This window comes from Chelon labrosus, assembly GCF_963514085.1.
Source record: "Chelon labrosus genome assembly, chromosome: 2".
Taxonomy (NCBI): Eukaryota; Metazoa; Chordata; class Actinopteri; order Mugiliformes; family Mugilidae; genus Chelon; species Chelon labrosus.
The window spans coordinates 13,224,562-13,243,334 of NC_140338.1; the positions used below are offsets into that span (position 1 = coordinate 13,224,562).

Genomic DNA, 18,773 nt, shown 5'->3' on the forward strand with positions numbered 1-18,773 from the left:
AAGCAGATGGGTCCCCCATACGGGAGTTTTTCCTTGCCACTGTCGCCTTAGCGCTTGCTCCGGGGGGGTTTCAGGCTCTGAGTTCTGTAACGTAAAGGGTCAGATTTTACTCAAGTTTTATTAATAAAATACCATTCAGTATATATTTTTTACAGTTTCAATTTTAAATTCCACTTCTAGTTTGCATTAGTCTGGCATATGCTCTATTTGGCTAAAACACATCCAAATTTGCAAGAAAAAAATACCTCTGCACGCCTTACAACCAATCAGAGCAACTAAATTTGTGCCTCAGTTATTCTTAAATTCTTTATGGTGTGAGTTACAGTCATTAATGGTCAACCAAGTACATGGTTTTGTTTTGGAGATACATGGAGGGCTTAAAATAAAGTCATTCTTAACAATGAAACAACTTTCATACGGTCCCTTATAAATCATCTGTTTTCCACCAATCTGCATTGAGGCCCTCGTCTTATCATATTCAGACACACACACTAAACACCTTCCTGTCAGAGGTCTTAAGGTTTCTTGAGTGTCTGCCTGTCGTTATACCATTGTGCTAATAGATTCTAAGGTGCAGGGGAGTCCACATCTGTCTGTTTACTCATCGGCTGTGTACAGAAGTGTGCCAGCTGCATATTGATCCTCCAAGGTGATCCAAATGACACACAAAATGCTTCTCTTATTGTTGCCTACTTGTTGCACTTTTATAGTGATATTCTATATTGCTGTTCTAGGATTTTTACCCTTTTACCCTTCCGCCAGTCTCTTTGTGCCTAAATAATGCTAATAAACAAATGCGTCAGGGAGGAATTACGCTTTTTAAAAAATAATTCAAGGGTAGATAAAAATAAAGTGACTATTAAAATCCACATAGTATGTAAAATGACTAAGTTGAGAAAACAAACTTCTTCTACCATTCTGCACAGACTGGTTTCAAAGTGCAAGCAGGATTTCACTTTTTGTTACCAATGCATGATATGATCACGTCCCTGTCTGTCTTTTGGAGGGTGAAAGCAGAATTAAGTAGTTGGTGTCACCCCCGTGTGTTGGCAAAGCTGAACTGCATATTGATCACAAAACGTCAGAAGTATTTTGTTGTAAAATCTGTCAACAACCTCCAGTAACAGAATTCTCCTAAGAATTAAGGACCAACCATGGCATCCTACTGTCAGATGATCCTTGTTCTTCCTTGTGATAGATGAAAGAAATAACCGAATATGAAGCTTTTTAAAGAAAATAAAGGGATGATTAAGGAGCTCAGAAAGCAGAGTTGGCACAGCAATAAAAAAAAATAGCTGAAAGTTTTACTCCTCGTTGGACTTTTTAATCCTCTTTCTTGTGAGAGCAAAGGTTATTCTTTCAAACATCATCCTCAGTGAAGCTTATCCTGCACTGAAATAAGATGTCAGCCAGGTCATGAAAAGTCTGTGAAAGATTCAATCCAACACTCAAAGACAACTTAGTTAAACATTTGTACTTTCTTTAATGTCAGAATTGTTATTGTACATGGACATCCCAATTGTTTTGCACTTCTTCTTTTTACAATATGTACCACATATAACAGCACCTACATTATATTTACACACATTACACAAGATTGTATCACAAAGCAGTGTGTGAGAAATTAGCAAAAATACGCGTCTTGCTGAACCAACACACACACAATATAGTCCACGAGCTGGCTACAACTCGTGGACAAAATGAAATATCACAGCCATCGGCCCCTACCAGTTCACAGGCAATTGCCCCCTGTAGTTCTGTAGTTTTAAAGCTGTAATCACAAGTGTTGTAAATCTTGAAAATCAAGGGACAAAGAGATGAAGCAACGCAACTGTCCTTATTAATGGGTCACATGTAAACATAAAGTAGGTGCAAGCAAGCTTTGAAACACTGTTACTGCTTTTAAACAAAAATGCAAAAACCGGTACTCACTCAAGTGCATTCGGAGGCTGATATGGAAACTGTGCGTATACTTATTTTTGTAAACTTGACAATAGGTAACAGCATGGTTATGAAATTGCAAAGAATGCAGGAAAATCGTGCTCACTCTAAAAAAAAAAAAAAAAAAAAAGCTCTCGTGAAAACTCGCTTTTCATCCCTCCGCCTCACTTATCTGTCTGAATTGGATTGACCTGCTTTGTGATAAAACCCTGGCTTGGGTTGTAAAGAGCAACTAAAGAAAATAAAAATAGGATGAATTTAAGAAGAAAAAGAAATAATTCGGTCAAGTGGATACTGGATCTGCCAGAACCCTGCATTTACGAGCACACACACACACACACACACACACACACAAACTCCCTTTCTCTTGCGCACACACACTTGCACAACAACCAGAGATACTGTAGCAGCTTTCTCAAAGGCGAAGACGAATACAACACAGTAAGTGGCAGTTCTGCTGTCAGATACGCAAACACACAGAGCAGCAGAAAGAGATACACACAGTGACAAGCGTTTTTGAGTCGAGACACGATCCAGCCTCCCAAGGAGACTGGATTTGAGTCCAGTCGGGTTTGGCCAGCAGTCCACAGTGGAGGAAGTACGCTTGAGGAAAGAAGCGAAAAGACCTGCAAACAGTAGGCAACAGTCCGGTTCATCTGATTATCGAATGTGAAGCACAAAAGAGCCCGGCCAAACAAACAATATAAACGCAACATTCAAGGATTTCAAGTGTAGAATGTGCTTGCTTCGGTATCAGATCCACAGAGGGCAAATAAACAAGAAAGTAAATCTGCTGAAAAACAAAACACAACTCTAGCAGGGATGTGACTACTGGTGAACCAACAAACTGATTTCCTGTTGAGAAAATGAGGGCGGGGGAATAAAGTAGGGGCTAAATATGTAGGCTGATAATAGTTTTATTTGTGGCATTGCAACTAAGGAGGAAGATTTTAATGGTTGGCCAAGGCATCAGTCCCCATTAGCTGTCCAGTCGGCCACCGAAGAGAGGACAGACGAGGGATCTGTGGTGTAGGAAAAGTTCAAAGCATCCTGTTTCGTTTATGAGTGGGTGAGTCTGTAATGACATCACTACAGGGGGCAGGGCCTCGTTTGCGATTGGCGGTGGAATCTAAGTGAAGTGCCATCTCCTCAGCTATGAAGGTGTTGAGGTCCACGTCATGAAGACCATTCCTGCGACGACTGAGGGGCTGGGCAGGGTGAGTTGGAGAACCCGGGGGACCAGAACGCACAGAAATGCTGGCCATGGCACCACTAAGGCCTGCAAAGAGATAAAAAAAAATAAAAATAAACGTGAGGCTACACAAAGTGGTTTTAACTATAAGTGTTCCATCCTTGCAATAACACAGCTTTCAGCTGAACATGGGGATTTTGGCTAACCGTGTAGGGCTATGGCCTCTCTGAAGGGCTGCAGGTCGGTCTCCACGGAGCTTCCTGTCTCAGGGGGTGACGGTCGGCTTGCAGATACCACAGCAACTCTGGGAGGTGCGCGAGCCGTCCGCGGGGGTGGAACTTTTCCACAGAGAAAGCTAATGAGGTCTTCACGTCTGATAGTTCTTCTGCGTTTCTTTGCCCATGCAATCACCTCCTTATTCCTGCGCTGATAACCTAAGTGGATGCCCAGGTCACAGCTCCGCTGGTGAGCCTCCATACTTTCTGTTGGTAAACATGGAAGGCTGACTTTAGAGAATATGGAAACCACACAATCACAATGTACGTACCTATACCCATCTCCATCAGTTAAATCAAGCGCTTATATGTGTCATACAACATCTGACATTGTGTGTGTTACTTGCCTTTATACAGGTTAGTGACAGCTGTGGCTGCATTCTGGAAGGGCACCCAGAGAGAGAGGCCTTGCTGCTGACACACTCGATCTGTAAATTACAACCAAAACCGTTAGGCAGATGATAACTTTGAAACCCCCAATGTCGCTGTGTCAATCCCAAACTCCCATGGCAAAACGCAGATTAACCTTTCAAGCATTAACCGTCAGAAGTTGGGAGCTCTCTGTGGCAGTCTTAAGACAACCATGGTCTCACTATACCATTTTTAAGAGCGTAATAAAAATGAAATTAGTCCGTCAGAAGTGACACTTGATTATACACAACTAATTTTACAGAAAAAAGAAAACAAATGATCAGTACAGTACTGATGTAGGACAGAGTTGCCAATTGTATATCTGCAAGTATGTGTGCTTATGCAGTGTTCAGAACTTTGTGACTGGAAGATAGATGGAAACTGTAGAGGTGGTCCATAAAACTTCCTCTGGACATTTTATGCACATACAGTGCACACTGTCAGTAAATATAACGTAGGGTGGCTTGGAAGCACACATATCTGACTTCAAGTGAGGGATATTGACTGCACTTGACAAGTATGTGACTGAACAAGAGACACGATGTTCCTTCAATCTGTCCCACAGGGGGGATCCCAGTAAAATCTTAATGACCAAAACTGAACAGCCATTATGTCGCCACTTTCGTTTATTTCCCGTTTCAATATGTACTAAAAGCAGAAAGTGGCATGGACCAAAGTTTATTTTTTTTTCCCCCGATCAACACAATTTCAGTGAAATGTTTTTAAAACACTGAACAGAACCGAGATTTCAACAAGAAAACGTTTACGTTAATCCTTTCGCCATTTTGTTCTGGCTATGAACAACAATGCACACATCAGCAAAACTCAACTTGACTTTGTCTTCGGATAAAACGTCGTTGTTCTGCTAACTTACACACGTTTTCACCACATCACTGAAACATTTATCGTTGCGTTATAACGCCAACAAATGTTTTGTTTTCAGGCTGTATTCCACTCCCAGCGTATCAGCCATTTTGACTAGCTGGATAGCTATTAACGACTAGACAAAACATTTTACTGTGAGCCATGTTGAGTCCAAACAGGAAGAACAAATGTGCTGAAAACAGTGAGAAAAAAAAAACAGACGGCGAGTCCCCCGGTGTGAGGGGAGACACTTAACCGGGTCGTGTTTATTCCCTAGAAATAGCCTTTGAAACCCTCACCAGCTCAGGCCACTGTGAGACAGATTTAGCCTTGTTGTCCGACACCCTGACACGGTGACCGGCTGCTAGCGGCTGCTAGCGTTAGCAGGGGCTACCGTTAGCTAGCAACGGAACAGGGTTAACATATCAAGACGACAATCGTATAATCTAACACCCCTGTTTGACGAATACACATTCCAGTGTTATTCGACATTACGCCGGATATAAACACGGCTATATGTGCTACAGATAATCAGCCACCAACAGCTGTAACAGTTAGCCTTAGCGGTGCCCTTTGTGCTTCTCTCCGCCCAGCGACAACGTTAGCTAGCCGGATCCGCTACCATTAGCACTAGCTCAGACGGTTAGCTTAACTTGAACTTAGGTATCTTTGTAGCATACCTTTGTAGAGCTGTGCTACCGCAGTAGCCGAGTTCTGAAAGAGGTGCCACAGCTTCTGTTGACTTTGCTCTGCCTCCTCTTCGTTTGGATCGTCCCGTTCAGCCTCAGCCAAGCACTGCCGTTCCCATTTGGAGAACCAATGTTCGGGGCCGTGCTCTTGGATCTCCGCTTCCCCCTCCTCTTTCCTCTCCTCCATAGCTAACGTTAGGCGTTAGCTAGTAGCTTTTAAGCTAGCCTTTGTGTTAAATATGGTATTTTTGGTTTCCGGGCGTACTTAACGGTATCCCTTCTGTATATATAATATAAATACGCCCGACACAACCCAAACGGAATCGAAAGTAGTCGCTTTTAGAGCCGCATTGTGAATATTTCTACTCCACCCGTACGCCCCATGTAAAACACACCAAACTAAGGAACGCAATGACAACACCTAGGAATTTCTGGAACTAGCCCCTCCCATCTTCTCCCTGTGCTGAAAGCCGATTGGCTGAAACGATTATTCTAGGCGGATCCCGGTGACAAACACGAGGCCTGATTGGACAACGCCAAAAAAAGAGAAAAGGTCAGAGAAAAACAACGTTGATCCCTCCCACCAGAGCCTCCACAGCCTCTAATACAGCATGTTGGACGACAGAGGGCAGCATGACCATGGTAATATAAGCCCTGAAAATGTGCGGACGATTCTTCACTGTATATTTTCAGTGCATTTTTGCTTTCAGACAGCTTGTATTGTTTTGTTTTTGCATTGTTTAAATTGAAGACTGTTTAACTCAACAATGGCCACCGAGGTCAAGTAACAATTATGGGATAACGGCAATTAAAACCTAAAAGCTAAACCTACTCTCCTAACTAAAATAAGTGGCGTAAAGGTTATTAAACCATAAAACGGATTTAGATATGTTATGTCTAGTTAAACTAGCCACTACAAGCCACTGGGCATAGCAGAACAATTGAACTTGTAACATCAGTTTTATTGCCTTTCAATTAAACTTTTTACTTGTAAGAGGAGCGATGTTTTATATCATTGTTTTTTATAACTAATTAAGGAAAACTTTGAGAAATGTATTAATGCTACAGCGCACATGTTTTCAATTTCAATATCTGTGGGGAAGCCTGGCCAGAGCGGTAGGAATTAGTAGGAGACAGACTCAAAACATTGTTCCAGTCCAAAAAAAAGTGTTTATTTCACAGAGCCCAGGTGTCACCAAAACATACATAGGCCTATAACGGAAAAAAGGAATATCTACAAAATTTACAAAAATAAACAGTTAACAAAGCTTAACTGAATAAAACTAAACGACAGCAACTTAAATTAACTTAACGCAACTTAATGTAATATGTCACACACCCAGCTACACAGACATGGTTGTTCCCCCCTTGAGGGCTGACGAGCAACTGCTTTTATAGTGCTGTTCATTAGCACTTGACTGACCTCCTGTTGGTGCATACCATGAAGCAGGTATGTTCCTGGAAAAGGTAAGTGACAAATTGTAAATGTACCTTTTTGCACAAACAGACAGGCACCTTCCCGTAGGCCTTTAACTTCCATTGCTCTTTACCATCTCTACCCAATCTTAAAAGAACACATAATCTATAACCCAATTTCTAAACCCCCTCCCCCATTGATGGTTCTGTCTGTGATCCTCGGTGATGAGGTCACAGAGACCTCAAAAGCAGGAAGAAATCCAAACTTCTGTCCTTTTGTCTCTGGAACACATGGTGGGTAAAGTAAGTAAATCAACAATTAACTTAAATAATGCACATTTGAAATAAACTAGTTTTAACTTAATACTTGTCCGAGATAGTAAGTGTAGGGACATTACAGAAAAAGGTGGAATTTGGCAAACAAATATTAAACAAACATGATTATGAAGAAACAGTAAATGGGACAAATGGTGTGGTTCTCATCCACTTTGTCACAATATCATATTTGATTTTTGTGAAAGTGTTATCCTGTTTTAACATGGCAGACATGATTTTCCCACTTGTCTGAGTTGCAGAAATCTCCATCCAGCACCTTTGGGATTATTGGAAGAATAAGTGTGAGTCAGGCCATATCTGCAATCGTTAATGCCCAAACTCACCAAGGCTCTTTTGGCTGCAGAGGAACCAGCCATGTTAAAAAATCAGACTCTCCTGAAACCTAGTACTAGTGGTTATTGTGGGAGCAAAGCCACAAAAAGTTTGTGGCCTATTGTTGAACATTTGCATCTGTTTGAGTATTTGTTTACACAATATTGCCATTGAGTGTGTGTTTGTCTTTCTTATTGCTTCTGCCTCCTGCTGTCCATAAATCTGAATATGGATGAGCAGACACTATAAACCAGTATACAAAACAGGATACTGTTATATATCTTCAGCTGTTTAGTTTGTGGTGCTTCTATGGTTCAGTTTCTGCTGCGGTTGAGATTTAGAAGGGAAGGTTCAATGTCACATTATCGTTTTCAAAGTCTATTAGCTAAGGACCGAAGGAGTCCAAAGGTTAGAAGAGTTATCACAGACGCTCACTGAATAAATTCTGGCTCACCTGTCTCTCTGTCTCTCTTAGTCAGTCTGCACAGGTCTCGGACTGTGCCACTCTCTCTTTTTGAACCCCACTCTCCGACTCTCTACTTCACGTCTCTGCTGGTCACGCTGCTGGGTTTGAAGATGGACAAGGGGAAGGAGATCGTTTGCGACTTTGAGGATTATTTCCAGGAAAAAGGGCCGACTCTCACATTCAGCCACTTGCAGTATTGTGTTCAGGAGACAAAGTTCTGCCGCAAGATAGGTCCTGAAAAATGCATCCTAAACGATGTAAGGTAGGGCATAATACTCACCTGTGAGAGTATGGAATGCACTATACATAGTTTACAGCATTATGTTAGGGTGGTAACTGCCTGATAACATACTAGAGTTACCTGTACAACGTGACTCTCCATGTGCTTATCTTTGTTTTTATACAAGTACTGTATGCATTATAGGGGCTTTTTTAACACCCAGAATTTTTTTTTGAGAGGTAAGGCAAGTTGAGGGGAAGATTGAAAAACAGGAAAACAGAAATGTATTACAAATATATCTTTTGCTGTTATACGGAGTAGATTGTATGTGGAGTAATTCAAGTAGCTTACAGTTAAACCGAGTTATCAAAGTGAGTGAATTTTAAAAGGTACTAAAGTTTATGTGCTACTTTTTGTTGGTGCTTTTCTCTGCACAATTAATTTCAAAATTGGTCAGTAAAATTACTTGTATTACAGAGTTTAAAGTAGAATGATGAATGTGTAGGCCTAAAGGAATGTTGTATGATTATTAAGAGGTGAGTAATATTTACTGTATAAGATATAAAAACTGCATACTTTTTTACATTTAAATAGAAATGACATAGAAATATCTAAACAATAACTACACTCCATACATAAAAATGCTGTTGAATATATGAAAAGGTGAGCAAGTAACATCTGACATTAAGTTGTTACTTGAGCTGTGATATAAGAAAAAAGTTTAAAGCGTTTTTATTGTCATACATAACAATGCAGCATCATTACCAAGAATTAAATTCTTTGTACTTGGTGCCAACTCAACTTCACAGCCACAAAATAGAATAAATAACAGAATAAAAATATGTAACAAAATAAAATATATGGAATAGAAATGGAGTAAAAATGGAATAAAAGCAGATCATGAGTATGATAGTTTTAAGCATGACAGTGTAATAGATTGTGATATATATTCACAAATAAAGCACCACTACTTTAACAAATCCCCTGTAAAAAGAAAAAAAAATGTGTAATAAAATTATCCGTAAAAAAATTGATTGTACGTCATTGTGTTGTTGCAGCGGCATCATGAGACCTGGCATGAATGCTATCATGGGTGCTACAGGAAGTGGTAAAACATCGTAAGAAACATATCAATTTGCACACCATCCCTATGATATACACATGCAACAGTCATGTAAGGGTGGGTTCCTCTTTCTTTATACAGACTCCTGGATGTAATCGCTGGCAGAAAAGACCCTGCTGGCTTGCGACACGGAACCGTCTTGGTGGATGGCAAAATTGTCACATCTGAACTCAGGCTCAGCTCTGCCTATGTGGTTCAGGTACACCAGTACAAACATAAATACATATTTTGACATTGTAAAGTTGTGCGTAGTTTAATAACAAACATTTGTGTTTACAGGATGACATCCTGATGGGCACTTTATCTGTGAGAGAGAACCTTCTATTCAGCGCCAACCTGCGCCTCAACAATAAGGTTCACTCTTCTGGAGAAAAACGCGACAGAGTAAACACTATCATACAAGACCTGGGCCTTATAGACTGTGCTGATACTAAGGTACAGATGTCTATGCACACGCTAATAGCTCAAAAATTGATGAACTGCAAATGGTCCTGTGACATGTCCCATATTTACATGAGGTAGAAAGCGATTTATATTCTGTAATGATGTGACGATAAAAAGGTTTGGTTCTTAGAACAGTTAATCCAATCTTTTTTATTATTTTATAGGAGCTGAGTGTTGTACGTGTGTTTATGTGTGTGTTCAGATAGGCACTGAGTTTCTGCGTGGTGTGTCAGGAGGGGAGAGGAAGAGGTGCAGCATTGGGATGGAGCTCATCACTTCGCCCTCCCTGCTGTTTCTCGATGAGCCGACCACTGGACTGGACTCGAACACTGCAAACAGCATTATCGGTCTACTGCACAAGTACAACAACTCTATTACAAATTTATCACATATTTGATAGCACATAGGTGGGATACAAACAAAACCATTACGCATTATAATGCAGTTGGCATTTGTTAATATTTGCATATCATATCTTTTTATCCTCTAAAGCTGTCTTTATAAATACATACAAATGTTCAAACACGTGTTCAGGCTGTCCAGAAGAGGAAAGACTGTCATCTTTTCCATTCATCAGCCGCGCTACTCCATCTTCAGACAGTTTGACCACCTGACTCTGATGCACAAAGGCGAGGTGGTGTATGCGGGAGCGTCAGGCCATGCTCTGGAGTACTTCACAAACCTTGGTACGTGATCTCTGTGTGTCAGCTGTTTTGTATTTTAATTTATTTAATATTGTGTTTTTTTTATTATTTGGTTCAGGTACACCAGTACAAACATAAATACATATTTTGACATTGTGCGTATGTCAAATGTAATGTAATGTCATTGCCTACGTGGGGCGCTTCTCAAACACCATTTCCATTTTGTATGATTTTAAAGAAGCACTCATTACAAAACTGCATTAGGATGTTTGTATGTGTGTTTGGACAGGTTACCAAATCGAGCCTTTCAACAACCCTCCTGACTTCTTCATGGACATTACAAATGGAGAAGCAAAGTCAACAATAGATCTGCACGTTGAAGGTAAATTGACATCTAACAAAGCACTGTGTATGATATTAACTGAAGTATTGGTAAACATCTGGTTGTATAAATCAAATTGGCTGAAACTGGCTGAAAAGTAATAGCATTAGAAGTCTAGGTTATATAATATATATATATATATACACCTTGTGCATTGTTTTATATCTATACTTTACTCAGTTACTGCAGAATCTGTCACCTGTTGATACACGTTGAAGTTCTAGGTGATAAAAAAAAAAAAACATATTCTTTACTTTCTGAGAATTAAACAGCAAGATTTAGTTTTAGGTTGGAGTTGATAGGTGAGTAGATTGGCTCTTTGTTTTGTCCACAGTGACTGTCTGGAGTCTCTGCTCATTGCTTTGGAAACATCAATATTATGACAAGGCTGCAGTAATATACTTAATGGATTGATTTTTTATTTTTTTTTTTTCCCCTGTTTCTTTAAGTTTTAGTAGTCATGCTTCAGCCACAGCGTCCACATTTTTAATTCACCTCCGCCTGTTCACATAAGTCAGTTTAATGTCTGTTATAAAAAGAGACCTTCACTGTGCTTATCTGTCTTTAACATGGCACTGTGATGTGTCTGTCCTCTCTTCCCCAAGGCGAGGGTAAAAACACGCTGGCAATAACATATCGGCAGTCCCAACTGTACCAGAACGTGATTGATGAGCTGGACCATGTGAACCAGAGCATTGGTCAAAGGACCAAAAAGGAAAACTTATCAACCGACTATCAGACATCTTTCCTCTACCAGGTCAGCAAATTAACAGTTAAAAAAAAAAAAATTAAAATTAAAAAAAGATTTTTAAAAAAAAAACGCACAAACTAGTTTTCACATTAAAAGAAGTGAGATCATGTTGTTATGTCACAGTTTAACGACTGTGCCAACCAGCCGCTATGGCACTTGGCTGACCGCTGAATGAACCCAGTTTATTGTTATTGTGACCATAAATGATATTTATCATGTTCTTTTGAAACAGATGCGGGTGGTGTGTGGCAGGACAGTGCGGAACTCTCTGAGAAATCCTCAGACGTCTTACGCCCAGATGGCTCTCAACATCTTTTTTGCTATTCTGGTGGGACTCATTTATTACCAAATGCCCTTGACACTGCCCGAGGCATTACAGAACAGGTATGAATAACCTGCGACGCAACAGTCAACCTACCAACTCAATGTGCCTGCTCTATATTCACCTCTGTACACAACATTAATGAAAAGAGTATACAGTATAACAGTATAAAACGTTTTTCTTCATTAACTTGTTTTGGTTTCCATAGTACATTATTATTATTACTACATCCTGCTAATGTGAGGCTATACAACCAAGCATGTGTTTAATGTTTACTTTTTTATCTCTTGTACACCCTGTTCTTGTGCTGGTGCCACACTGCCATTGTCCCTATAGTGGGAAAAATAAAAGGATCATCTTATCTTATCCTATCTTATCTTAAATGACACAGCAAATGTGAATGTGTCATTATTCTAAAAGGCTGCAAGGTATCATTGCAAGTGTAAAATGATTCACGAGAGGCGTGCACGTGCTGTGGAATGATTCCCAATCTAAAGTGGGTGAGTAAATAAGCAGCCACGATGTGGAAACGAGGGAACAACTTTTATGACACTTTAATCCTCAGGTTTATGGGGTGAAACATAGGTCAGAGTTACACTGACATTTTCTGCTTAACTATTCATCTGATAAACTGATAATCAAAAACCCCCCTTCCCCCTCTCTCTCTCTCACTGACAGGAGCGGCGCGTTCTTCTTCCTCATCATCAACATGGTGTTTGGGAATCTTTCTGCTGTTGAACTCTTTATCAATGAAAGGGCAATTTTCATGTGAGTAAAACACAGAGGGCGTGTATGTGTGTGCAGTACAGGGCGTGTATATGTGTACAATAGTGAAGACTGCTCCTGATTTAAAAAAAAAAAAAGACTTAAATCTGTCTTCGTACATGCAGTGTTGGTTCCCGAAACATTTCCCAAACTAAATGCTAACTAAATTAAAGCTCCACAGATCAGAAGCATTCAGCTCCAGACCAGAGACACTCACAGAAAGGTGTTGGGGAGTGACTAGGTTACAGAGACAACTCACTTTACGCCGGTTTCGTTTTTACATATAGTTTGCTTACGAGATGAAGCTCTAAAACAAGCTTCACATGCGATAAATGCGTGACATGATTTTGATCTCTTTTCATAGATTGTCCCATTTTTATTCCCACTTTTCTATGCCCTGTTTGTATTTATGGAATAAATGATTATCTTATTTGTTAACCTTTGTTGCAGTCATGAGAACTCCAGTGGCTATTACCGTACGTCTGTCTACTTCCTGTCCAAGGTCTTTGCTGATCTCCTCCCCAATCGCGTCGTCCCAGTCTTGGTGTTTTCCGCCATCGCCTACTTTATGATGGGTAACACAACTGCTTGCAAGCACACATACACACAAAGTACACAACATTTTGTATCATTGATTTGTGTAAAATGACCTTATGGATGGAGATGATCAGCTGCTGTTTCATTCATAGCCGATAAACATTGGGACCTTGCTGTCTTTGTCTGCTAAAAGAAACACTCTGGATTATATGTAAATGCCCATTTTTGTTTTATGTATTTTTACATGTGTCTGGTTTTTTTTTTTCCAGGGCTGAAGCTTACTGCTGGAGCCTTCTTCTGTTTTGCCCTTACCATGTCTCTGGTCAGCCTGGCAGGGGTTGGTCTGGCCTTCCTTGTCTCAGCGAGTACATCCACTTTTGCGATGGCTAACATCCTCATTGCTCTACCCTTCGTTTTCATGATGGTGAGACGCCGAGGCTTTCAAACGATATCCCTGAGACAGACGTGAACGCTTAATGATATGTACCAGCATTACTATTCCTTCTCTTACCCCGATCCGTTCTTCCTTTTTAGGTCTTCGGTGGTTTTCTCGTCAATCTCAATGCCATGCTGAGCTGGCTATCTTGGCTGGAGTGGATCAGTATCTTCAAATATGGACTGAATGTAAGATATGGAAAATAGGCAGGGAGAGACAGGAGTGTATGTCAGTGGTAATGAGATTGGTTTGGTTGAATTTAATCCGCTTTCATTTGAAGTGAGGAAGTTGTCTACTCTAGACTGATCTCTTTGTCTCTCTTAGGCTGTATACATCAATGAGATGGCAGGACTATCATTCTTCAACAATGTCGACAACACGACGTGAGTGCGCCACTTAAAAAACAAACCAACACCTAAAAACCCATCCATATGCACATACTTTAAGTCTCATTCGCCTGTGCTACAGGATGGCAGGGGAGCTGTTCCTGAAAAGCCAGGGCATCGACTACTCAACGTGGGGCTTCTGGCAGAACGAGGTGGCTCTGATGGGAATCATACTCATCTGCATGTCCCTGGCCTACGTGCAGCTGCGACGAATCAACCGCTGGAAATGATACTGATCCGTGTGTTTATGTCTTCATCATCATTATTTAATTCATTTTACAGAGAAAAAAAATATACTTGAGAGGTTTTGTTATACATTTGCACTAGATAGAAAGTTTAGATATTATTTAAATTCTAATTATTCTTTAGAGATTACACTATTAATCTCTCGCTCACTGACTCTTTCAAACACGAACAAACACACGTGTTCTGACATTTGACTCCTCGCTGGATAAGCTGCTACTAAGCGCACTTGGTCTTTGCAGAAGGGAATCTCCAACAGCAGCCAAGCCAACATCTAAATCCTTACAAAGCCACTTAGAGTGAGTGAACCTAAATTAGCTGCAATCCAGAAAATATGTATATAATCCATGTTTTATGGGGAATTTTTGTTCAGAAAGAAACGACACATTTCTCTGTTTTTCAGCAAAAACTTTATAGCTATTCCTTGTTATTGATGCACAAACATTGCAAGAATTATTTTTAAATGTTTTTGTTTTGTTTAAACTTTATGAAAAAAAAACAGACTGATGAATTAACTTAACATAAAGAATACGGTGTGTGTAAACCCAGATTAGCTGCATGCTGGAAAATGTGACTACAGAACTAAGTTCATGAAAAACATCTTATTCTACTCTGATATTGTCACGTATACAGCGAACCCTGTGGACTCCTTGTAACACAAACCCCTTGTCGAAGCTAAGTGATATGTGAAATATACCAACCCATTATGTGTATTGTGGCTGCACCGCTGCATGAAATACAAATATTCTTCATCTCTTATGCATCATTTATCCACATTTCCACTAATGGTGTGCAAGTCTGTGTCTGATCCGGCGCTCTGACCTCTCCATTTGCAGCACAGTCAGTGTGGACGTGTCTCTCTGAGTGCTTTATAGGTTGTCTTTCACTTTCTCCCTGTTAGAAAGTCATGTGTCAGAGTAAAGAATATAATGTAGGGATTATCTTAATGGTTCTGGTGCATCATCTTGTTTAGAGTGGAATACTCCACTTTTTTTGACCAATGACACATTTAGCACTAAACTAGAAGCATACATAAGAAAAACAGACAAGATGATTGAGCAGAAATTAACCAACACAGAAACAGTTCAGTTTTTAAACTGGAAGACTATTCAATTGAATTCACCTTTAGAAACTCTTCACACTGCTTGCACTCTTGTTCAGGCTGTTACCCATTGTTACTGGTGTGTTTTCCAACCCACGGAGCCACTCGGTACATTTCAGCACCACACGCTCATCCACACTGAAGTCCCCCTCTTCCTCATACTCCACATCATCATACCTATGTTGCTCATTCAGAAGTGAGATCTTCACAATTGAGCTTATGTCCCCCAGTTCAGCATCGGTGTTGTTTTTAGCAGCCACTCTGCTGTTTAGAGGGCTCTTTCTCTGCGCTGCAGGTTGATGCCTTTTAGACTCATTTTCCCTCCTGCGCCTGGAATCCGTGACGCTCCCAGAAGCGCCAGCTCCGTTCTCAGCATTCCTGGCTGCTGAGCGCTGATGTCTCTCGCTGTTCCTCCGCTGCAGCAGCAGGACAGCCTCAGGCGTGAGCGTCAGTGTGAAATGGACCTCCTCTCGATCCCTGCTCCTCGTCTTCACCCCTGGTTCACTCTTCACAGAGCTGTGGCTCACGTGTTTGTGCTGCTGTGTCTTCTTGGACTCTCCTGAGCTGGAGGCCGGGGAGCTGTCTGTTTGTGATGAGGGCAACAAGCGGTCCCTTCTCTTTGCATGCAGCTCTGACCCTGACACCCCTTTCATTAAAGGTAGATGACTCCTGGGTTGACTCTTCTTCCCCAGCTGCTTCAAGTTTAAAGCCAGCCTCTCCTTCACTGAGCTGCCTTTGTCTCCACCTGGATCTTTAGTGTTGACCACAGCAGATGAAGTGTTGTTGACAGATTTCTCCTTCCCAGTCAGTCCTGACACAGAGCGAGCGATCGACACTGGTGGGATGAATGGCATTTTGGCGACACACAGCATCAAGTAGGAGAGGAGTTCAGATGTGCGGCTGAAGTGCTGGAAGAAAAAAGAAGAGCGCGCTGAGGAGGAAACCGGTTTACTGAGGAAGCCGAGACACTCTGATGCATCTTCAGCCATGCAGGTGTCAGCAGACAGCCGGTGTGTTGCCGCTGAGATCCACCCGTGCACATTTACCCCGGAACAGCCAAAGTCCTGACAGTGTCTTATACCTGAGAAGCCGAGGAGGAGGAGGAGGTGGGTATGATGTCACTGGAGGGGACTGAAGGCTTTCGCAGGCAACATCTCAAATGCTCATTACTCTGAGGCTCAGAGATCTAAAATAAACCTACACTTGTAATCCTCTGATCAGTGAGAGCACGTTTACTACACACAGTCCACAGAGGGTGTAGGGCCGACCAGGATATTGTACTTTACAGTGGCAGTAGTAAAATCAGTGGAAAATAAGGCCAGTTAAAGCATGGCAATTAATCATTTACATAGCAGGTTCAACAAAATAAAGTAATAAACATTTTTTTTCCCCACAGCATTAAACCACATGTCATGGGCTTCAGAGAAAAGATTTTTTCTGTCTTCAAAAGTGAATTTACAGTTTATCTAAAACTAAGCAATTGCTCTTTCCTGTAATGTGCCCAAAACGTGAAAAAAAGATTACCACAGAAAACTTAATAGGATTTTTATTTCAAAACATGATTAAAACCTCTTCATTCAGGAACTGATGTGTTCTTACACATCTAAACATAAAAACGACACACATTTTACTGCAGCAGAGTACATTCATTCGCAGCATGTCTTCCTCTGTACGTGAAGAACAAGTCGACACCGAGGACAGGTGTGATAGGCGTCCTTGAAGTGGTTTACACAAAATGGAATCAGGCAGCAGCAAAGCACCAACCTGACAGACGGAAGTGACACATTAGTCGGCACAATTTTGTAGTGTGCGATCGACGTCCAGTAATTAGATAAACAGATTTAGGTGCCTGAAAGCATCTCGTCTCACCCGCACAACACAAACACAAGGCACATGAGCCACGCGTGAGTCCCGACTTGGAAGGTGACCTGCGTGGTGACCTGCATCTGACAGGAGGGGCACGTCGTCAGAGCTGGAGAGCGATACAGCGCGGTTTCATAGCTCACAAACTTTGTCCTGGGAGTATGTGTAGGGGTAGCTACAGAGAAGATAATCATGTCAATGCTTACATGTGTCATCAGAAGCTGATCACTTAAAGAACTGGTTCCAATTATTTTTGAATATAGCAGATGTAATTCTTCAGGAGCATGGCATCCCATCACATTCATAGCAGACAAACAACATCTAAAAAAAAATTAATAAAGTGTGAACAAATAAAATGCGACACACAGGCCTGCTTTACATAATCAAAATGGAGGTTGTTGGGTGAGCATGCACCTGGTAGAGGCAGGTGAGTTTGAGTGGAGCAGCCAAGACCTGGTGAAAAAGAGAAGGAAGATGGTGGTGGTGGCGGGCTGAAAGGTGAGTAGATCTGGTAGACCCTCATATCCTGTCCAGATTTACTTTCATCTGAAATGAATACACGCAGAAGTTTGATATTTTACACCTCCACAATCTGACTACCCTCAGGCCCTGTTAAACCAAACAACAAGTGATTTGCTTTCTGTTGACAGGGCTTTTTTTTTTTTTTTTACCTGGTAGAAAGTATGGCGGCGGAGGCGTTGGAAACGAGTTATCCATTTTCGCAGTAGCTCCGTTTAACAGGCTCGGTGAAGGCCCGTAGAAACAGAAAGCTAAGAGCCCAAAATGTGTTTTGATGCAGCTAGCAGCAGGTCATCTGCAGAAGTACCAGGTGCAATTAATTGAAATCTTCTTTGATTGGCTGAAGAACTTTTACCCACAAGTCAGAGGCAAAACAAGCTTTCAAAATAAGCAGGACACCTCACTTAGGGCCTTAGTTTTAAGGTTGAAATTTATCCTTAACAAATATGCAATAGTGTGACATATATTGTTAGAGCAAATTGTGTGGGAGATAAAAAAAAAAATAGTGTTTTTCTTTTGTCTTATTTTCCTCATCTTTCGTGGCATTTTGTGGCTGACTTTTATAGTCGCCTACAAAAATATACATTACCCACAAATGTGTTCAGCAATGATCTCGAGCTACGGGAGACGAAGAAAGCTCATAATTACTACTAAATCAAACAGTTTATATTTAAAAGTCTCTATTAATAGTGACAATAATAAACAACGTGCTGCAAATGAGCGTATTTGGATGATTATGTATTTGCTGTGCCTGTTGTTTATGGCCAAGATAAACTCATCTTTGTCCCATAGCCTCTGTATTTATGTACCATAGCCTTGTGATAAAAAAAATAATAATAATAATTACACTGCTCAAAGTCTGTATGTTATCAATGTAGACACAATCACTGCATTATATAAAGAATAAAAAAAATCTGCATCACCTTAGAAGTGAATTCCAGCACAGTGACTAGAGATAAGGATCTGCATTTAGGCTATTATTATATGCAGTAGATAATACATTTATTATTCTCATAATGTGCAAAAATAAAAACTTAAGATCTAAAACAAATCAGATGATCTAAAGCTGACTTCTACACAGTAAACCTGGTGTTTTTAAGGTCACCTGGTAACCTGAGGCCCTGGAGGTGTTGT

General features: G+C 40.8%; 4 protein-coding genes across 4 annotated transcripts; 1 reads left to right on the forward strand and 3 right to left on the reverse strand.

Moving 5' to 3' along the window:
• Positions 1 to 1,343: 1,343 nt before the first annotated feature.
• Positions 1,344 to 6,345, reverse strand: hapstr1b (HUWE1 associated protein modifying stress responses b). Its single transcript, XM_084564652.1, has 4 exons — positions 5,364 to 6,345; positions 3,756 to 3,836; positions 3,340 to 3,615; positions 1,344 to 3,220 (listed from the first exon to the last, which is right to left on the reverse strand). The coding sequence occupies exons 1-4, from the start codon at positions 5,557 to 5,559 to the stop codon at positions 2,982 to 2,984; spliced, it is 792 nt and encodes a 263-aa protein (XP_084420778.1). The 5' UTR covers positions 5,560 to 6,345; the 3' UTR covers positions 1,344 to 2,981.
• Positions 6,346 to 7,874: 1,529 nt separating this feature from the next.
• abcg2b (ATP-binding cassette, sub-family G (WHITE), member 2b) lies at positions 7,875 to 14,158 on the forward strand. The gene is made up of 15 exons (XM_084574273.1): positions 7,875 to 8,164; positions 9,181 to 9,240; positions 9,327 to 9,444; positions 9,525 to 9,680; positions 9,892 to 10,049; positions 10,224 to 10,375; positions 10,623 to 10,715; positions 11,321 to 11,472; positions 11,699 to 11,850; positions 12,467 to 12,556; positions 13,004 to 13,128; positions 13,360 to 13,514; positions 13,625 to 13,714; positions 13,851 to 13,909; positions 13,995 to 14,158. Exons 1-15 carry the CDS (start codon positions 8,013 to 8,015, stop codon positions 14,140 to 14,142), a joined length of 1,860 nt encoding a protein of 619 aa, XP_084430399.1. The 5' UTR covers positions 7,875 to 8,012; the 3' UTR covers positions 14,143 to 14,158.
• A 521-nt stretch (positions 14,159 to 14,679) lies between these two features.
• Positions 14,680 to 16,429, reverse strand: LOC311495537 (uncharacterized protein). The gene has a single exon (XM_084555023.1). The coding sequence runs from the start codon at positions 16,244 to 16,246 to the stop codon at positions 15,281 to 15,283; it is 966 nt and encodes a 321-aa protein (XP_084411149.1). The 5' UTR covers positions 16,247 to 16,429; the 3' UTR covers positions 14,680 to 15,280.
• A 364-nt stretch (positions 16,430 to 16,793) lies between these two features.
• On the reverse strand, positions 16,794 to 17,938 carry LOC311495227 (lipopolysaccharide-induced tumor necrosis factor-alpha factor homolog). Its single transcript, XM_084554616.1, has 4 exons — positions 17,792 to 17,938; positions 17,535 to 17,666; positions 17,127 to 17,295; positions 16,794 to 17,021 (listed from the first exon to the last, which is right to left on the reverse strand). Exons 1-4 carry the CDS (start codon positions 17,835 to 17,837, stop codon positions 16,904 to 16,906), a joined length of 465 nt encoding a protein of 154 aa, XP_084410742.1. The 5' UTR covers positions 17,838 to 17,938; the 3' UTR covers positions 16,794 to 16,903.
• Between the last annotated feature and the right edge of the window lie 835 nt (positions 17,939 to 18,773).

Excerpts from the sequence above, each read along its gene's own strand:
- hapstr1b (XM_084564652.1), bottom strand. The coding sequence starts at position 5,559 with ATGGAGGAGAGGAAAGAGGAGGGGGAAGCGGAGATCCAAGAGCACGGC. Across the intron at positions 3,837-5,363 it reads GGTAGCACAGCTCTACAAAG|ATCGAGTGTGTCAGCAGCAA; the intron begins GTATGCTACAAA and ends TGTAATTTACAG. Across the intron at positions 3,221-3,339 it reads AGAGGCCATAGCCCTACACG|GCCTTAGTGGTGCCATGGCC; the intron begins GTTAGCCAAAAT and ends ATCTCTTTGCAG.
- abcg2b (XM_084574273.1), top strand. The coding sequence starts at position 8,013 with ATGGACAAGGGGAAGGAGATCGTTTGCGACTTTGAGGATTATTTCCAG. Across the intron at positions 10,716-11,320 it reads AATAGATCTGCACGTTGAAG|GCGAGGGTAAAAACACGCTG; the intron begins GTAAATTGACAT and ends CTCTTCCCCAAG. Across the intron at positions 13,715-13,850 it reads TCTTCAAATATGGACTGAAT|GCTGTATACATCAATGAGAT; the intron begins GTAAGATATGGA and ends TGTCTCTCTTAG.
- LOC311495227 (XM_084554616.1), bottom strand. The coding sequence starts at position 17,837 with ATGGATAACTCGTTTCCAACGCCTCCGCCGCCATACTTTCTACCAG. Across the intron at positions 17,667-17,791 it reads GCCGCCATACTTTCTACCAG|ATGAAAGTAAATCTGGACAG; the intron begins GTAAAAAAAAAA and ends TATTCATTTCAG. Across the intron at positions 17,022-17,126 it reads CTTGTGTTTGTGTTGTGCGG|GTTGGTGCTTTGCTGCTGCC; the intron begins GTGAGACGAGAT and ends TCCGTCTGTCAG.
- LOC311495537 (XM_084555023.1), bottom strand. The coding sequence starts at position 16,246 with ATGGCTGAAGATGCATCAGAGTGTCTCGGCTTCCTCAGTAAACCGGTT.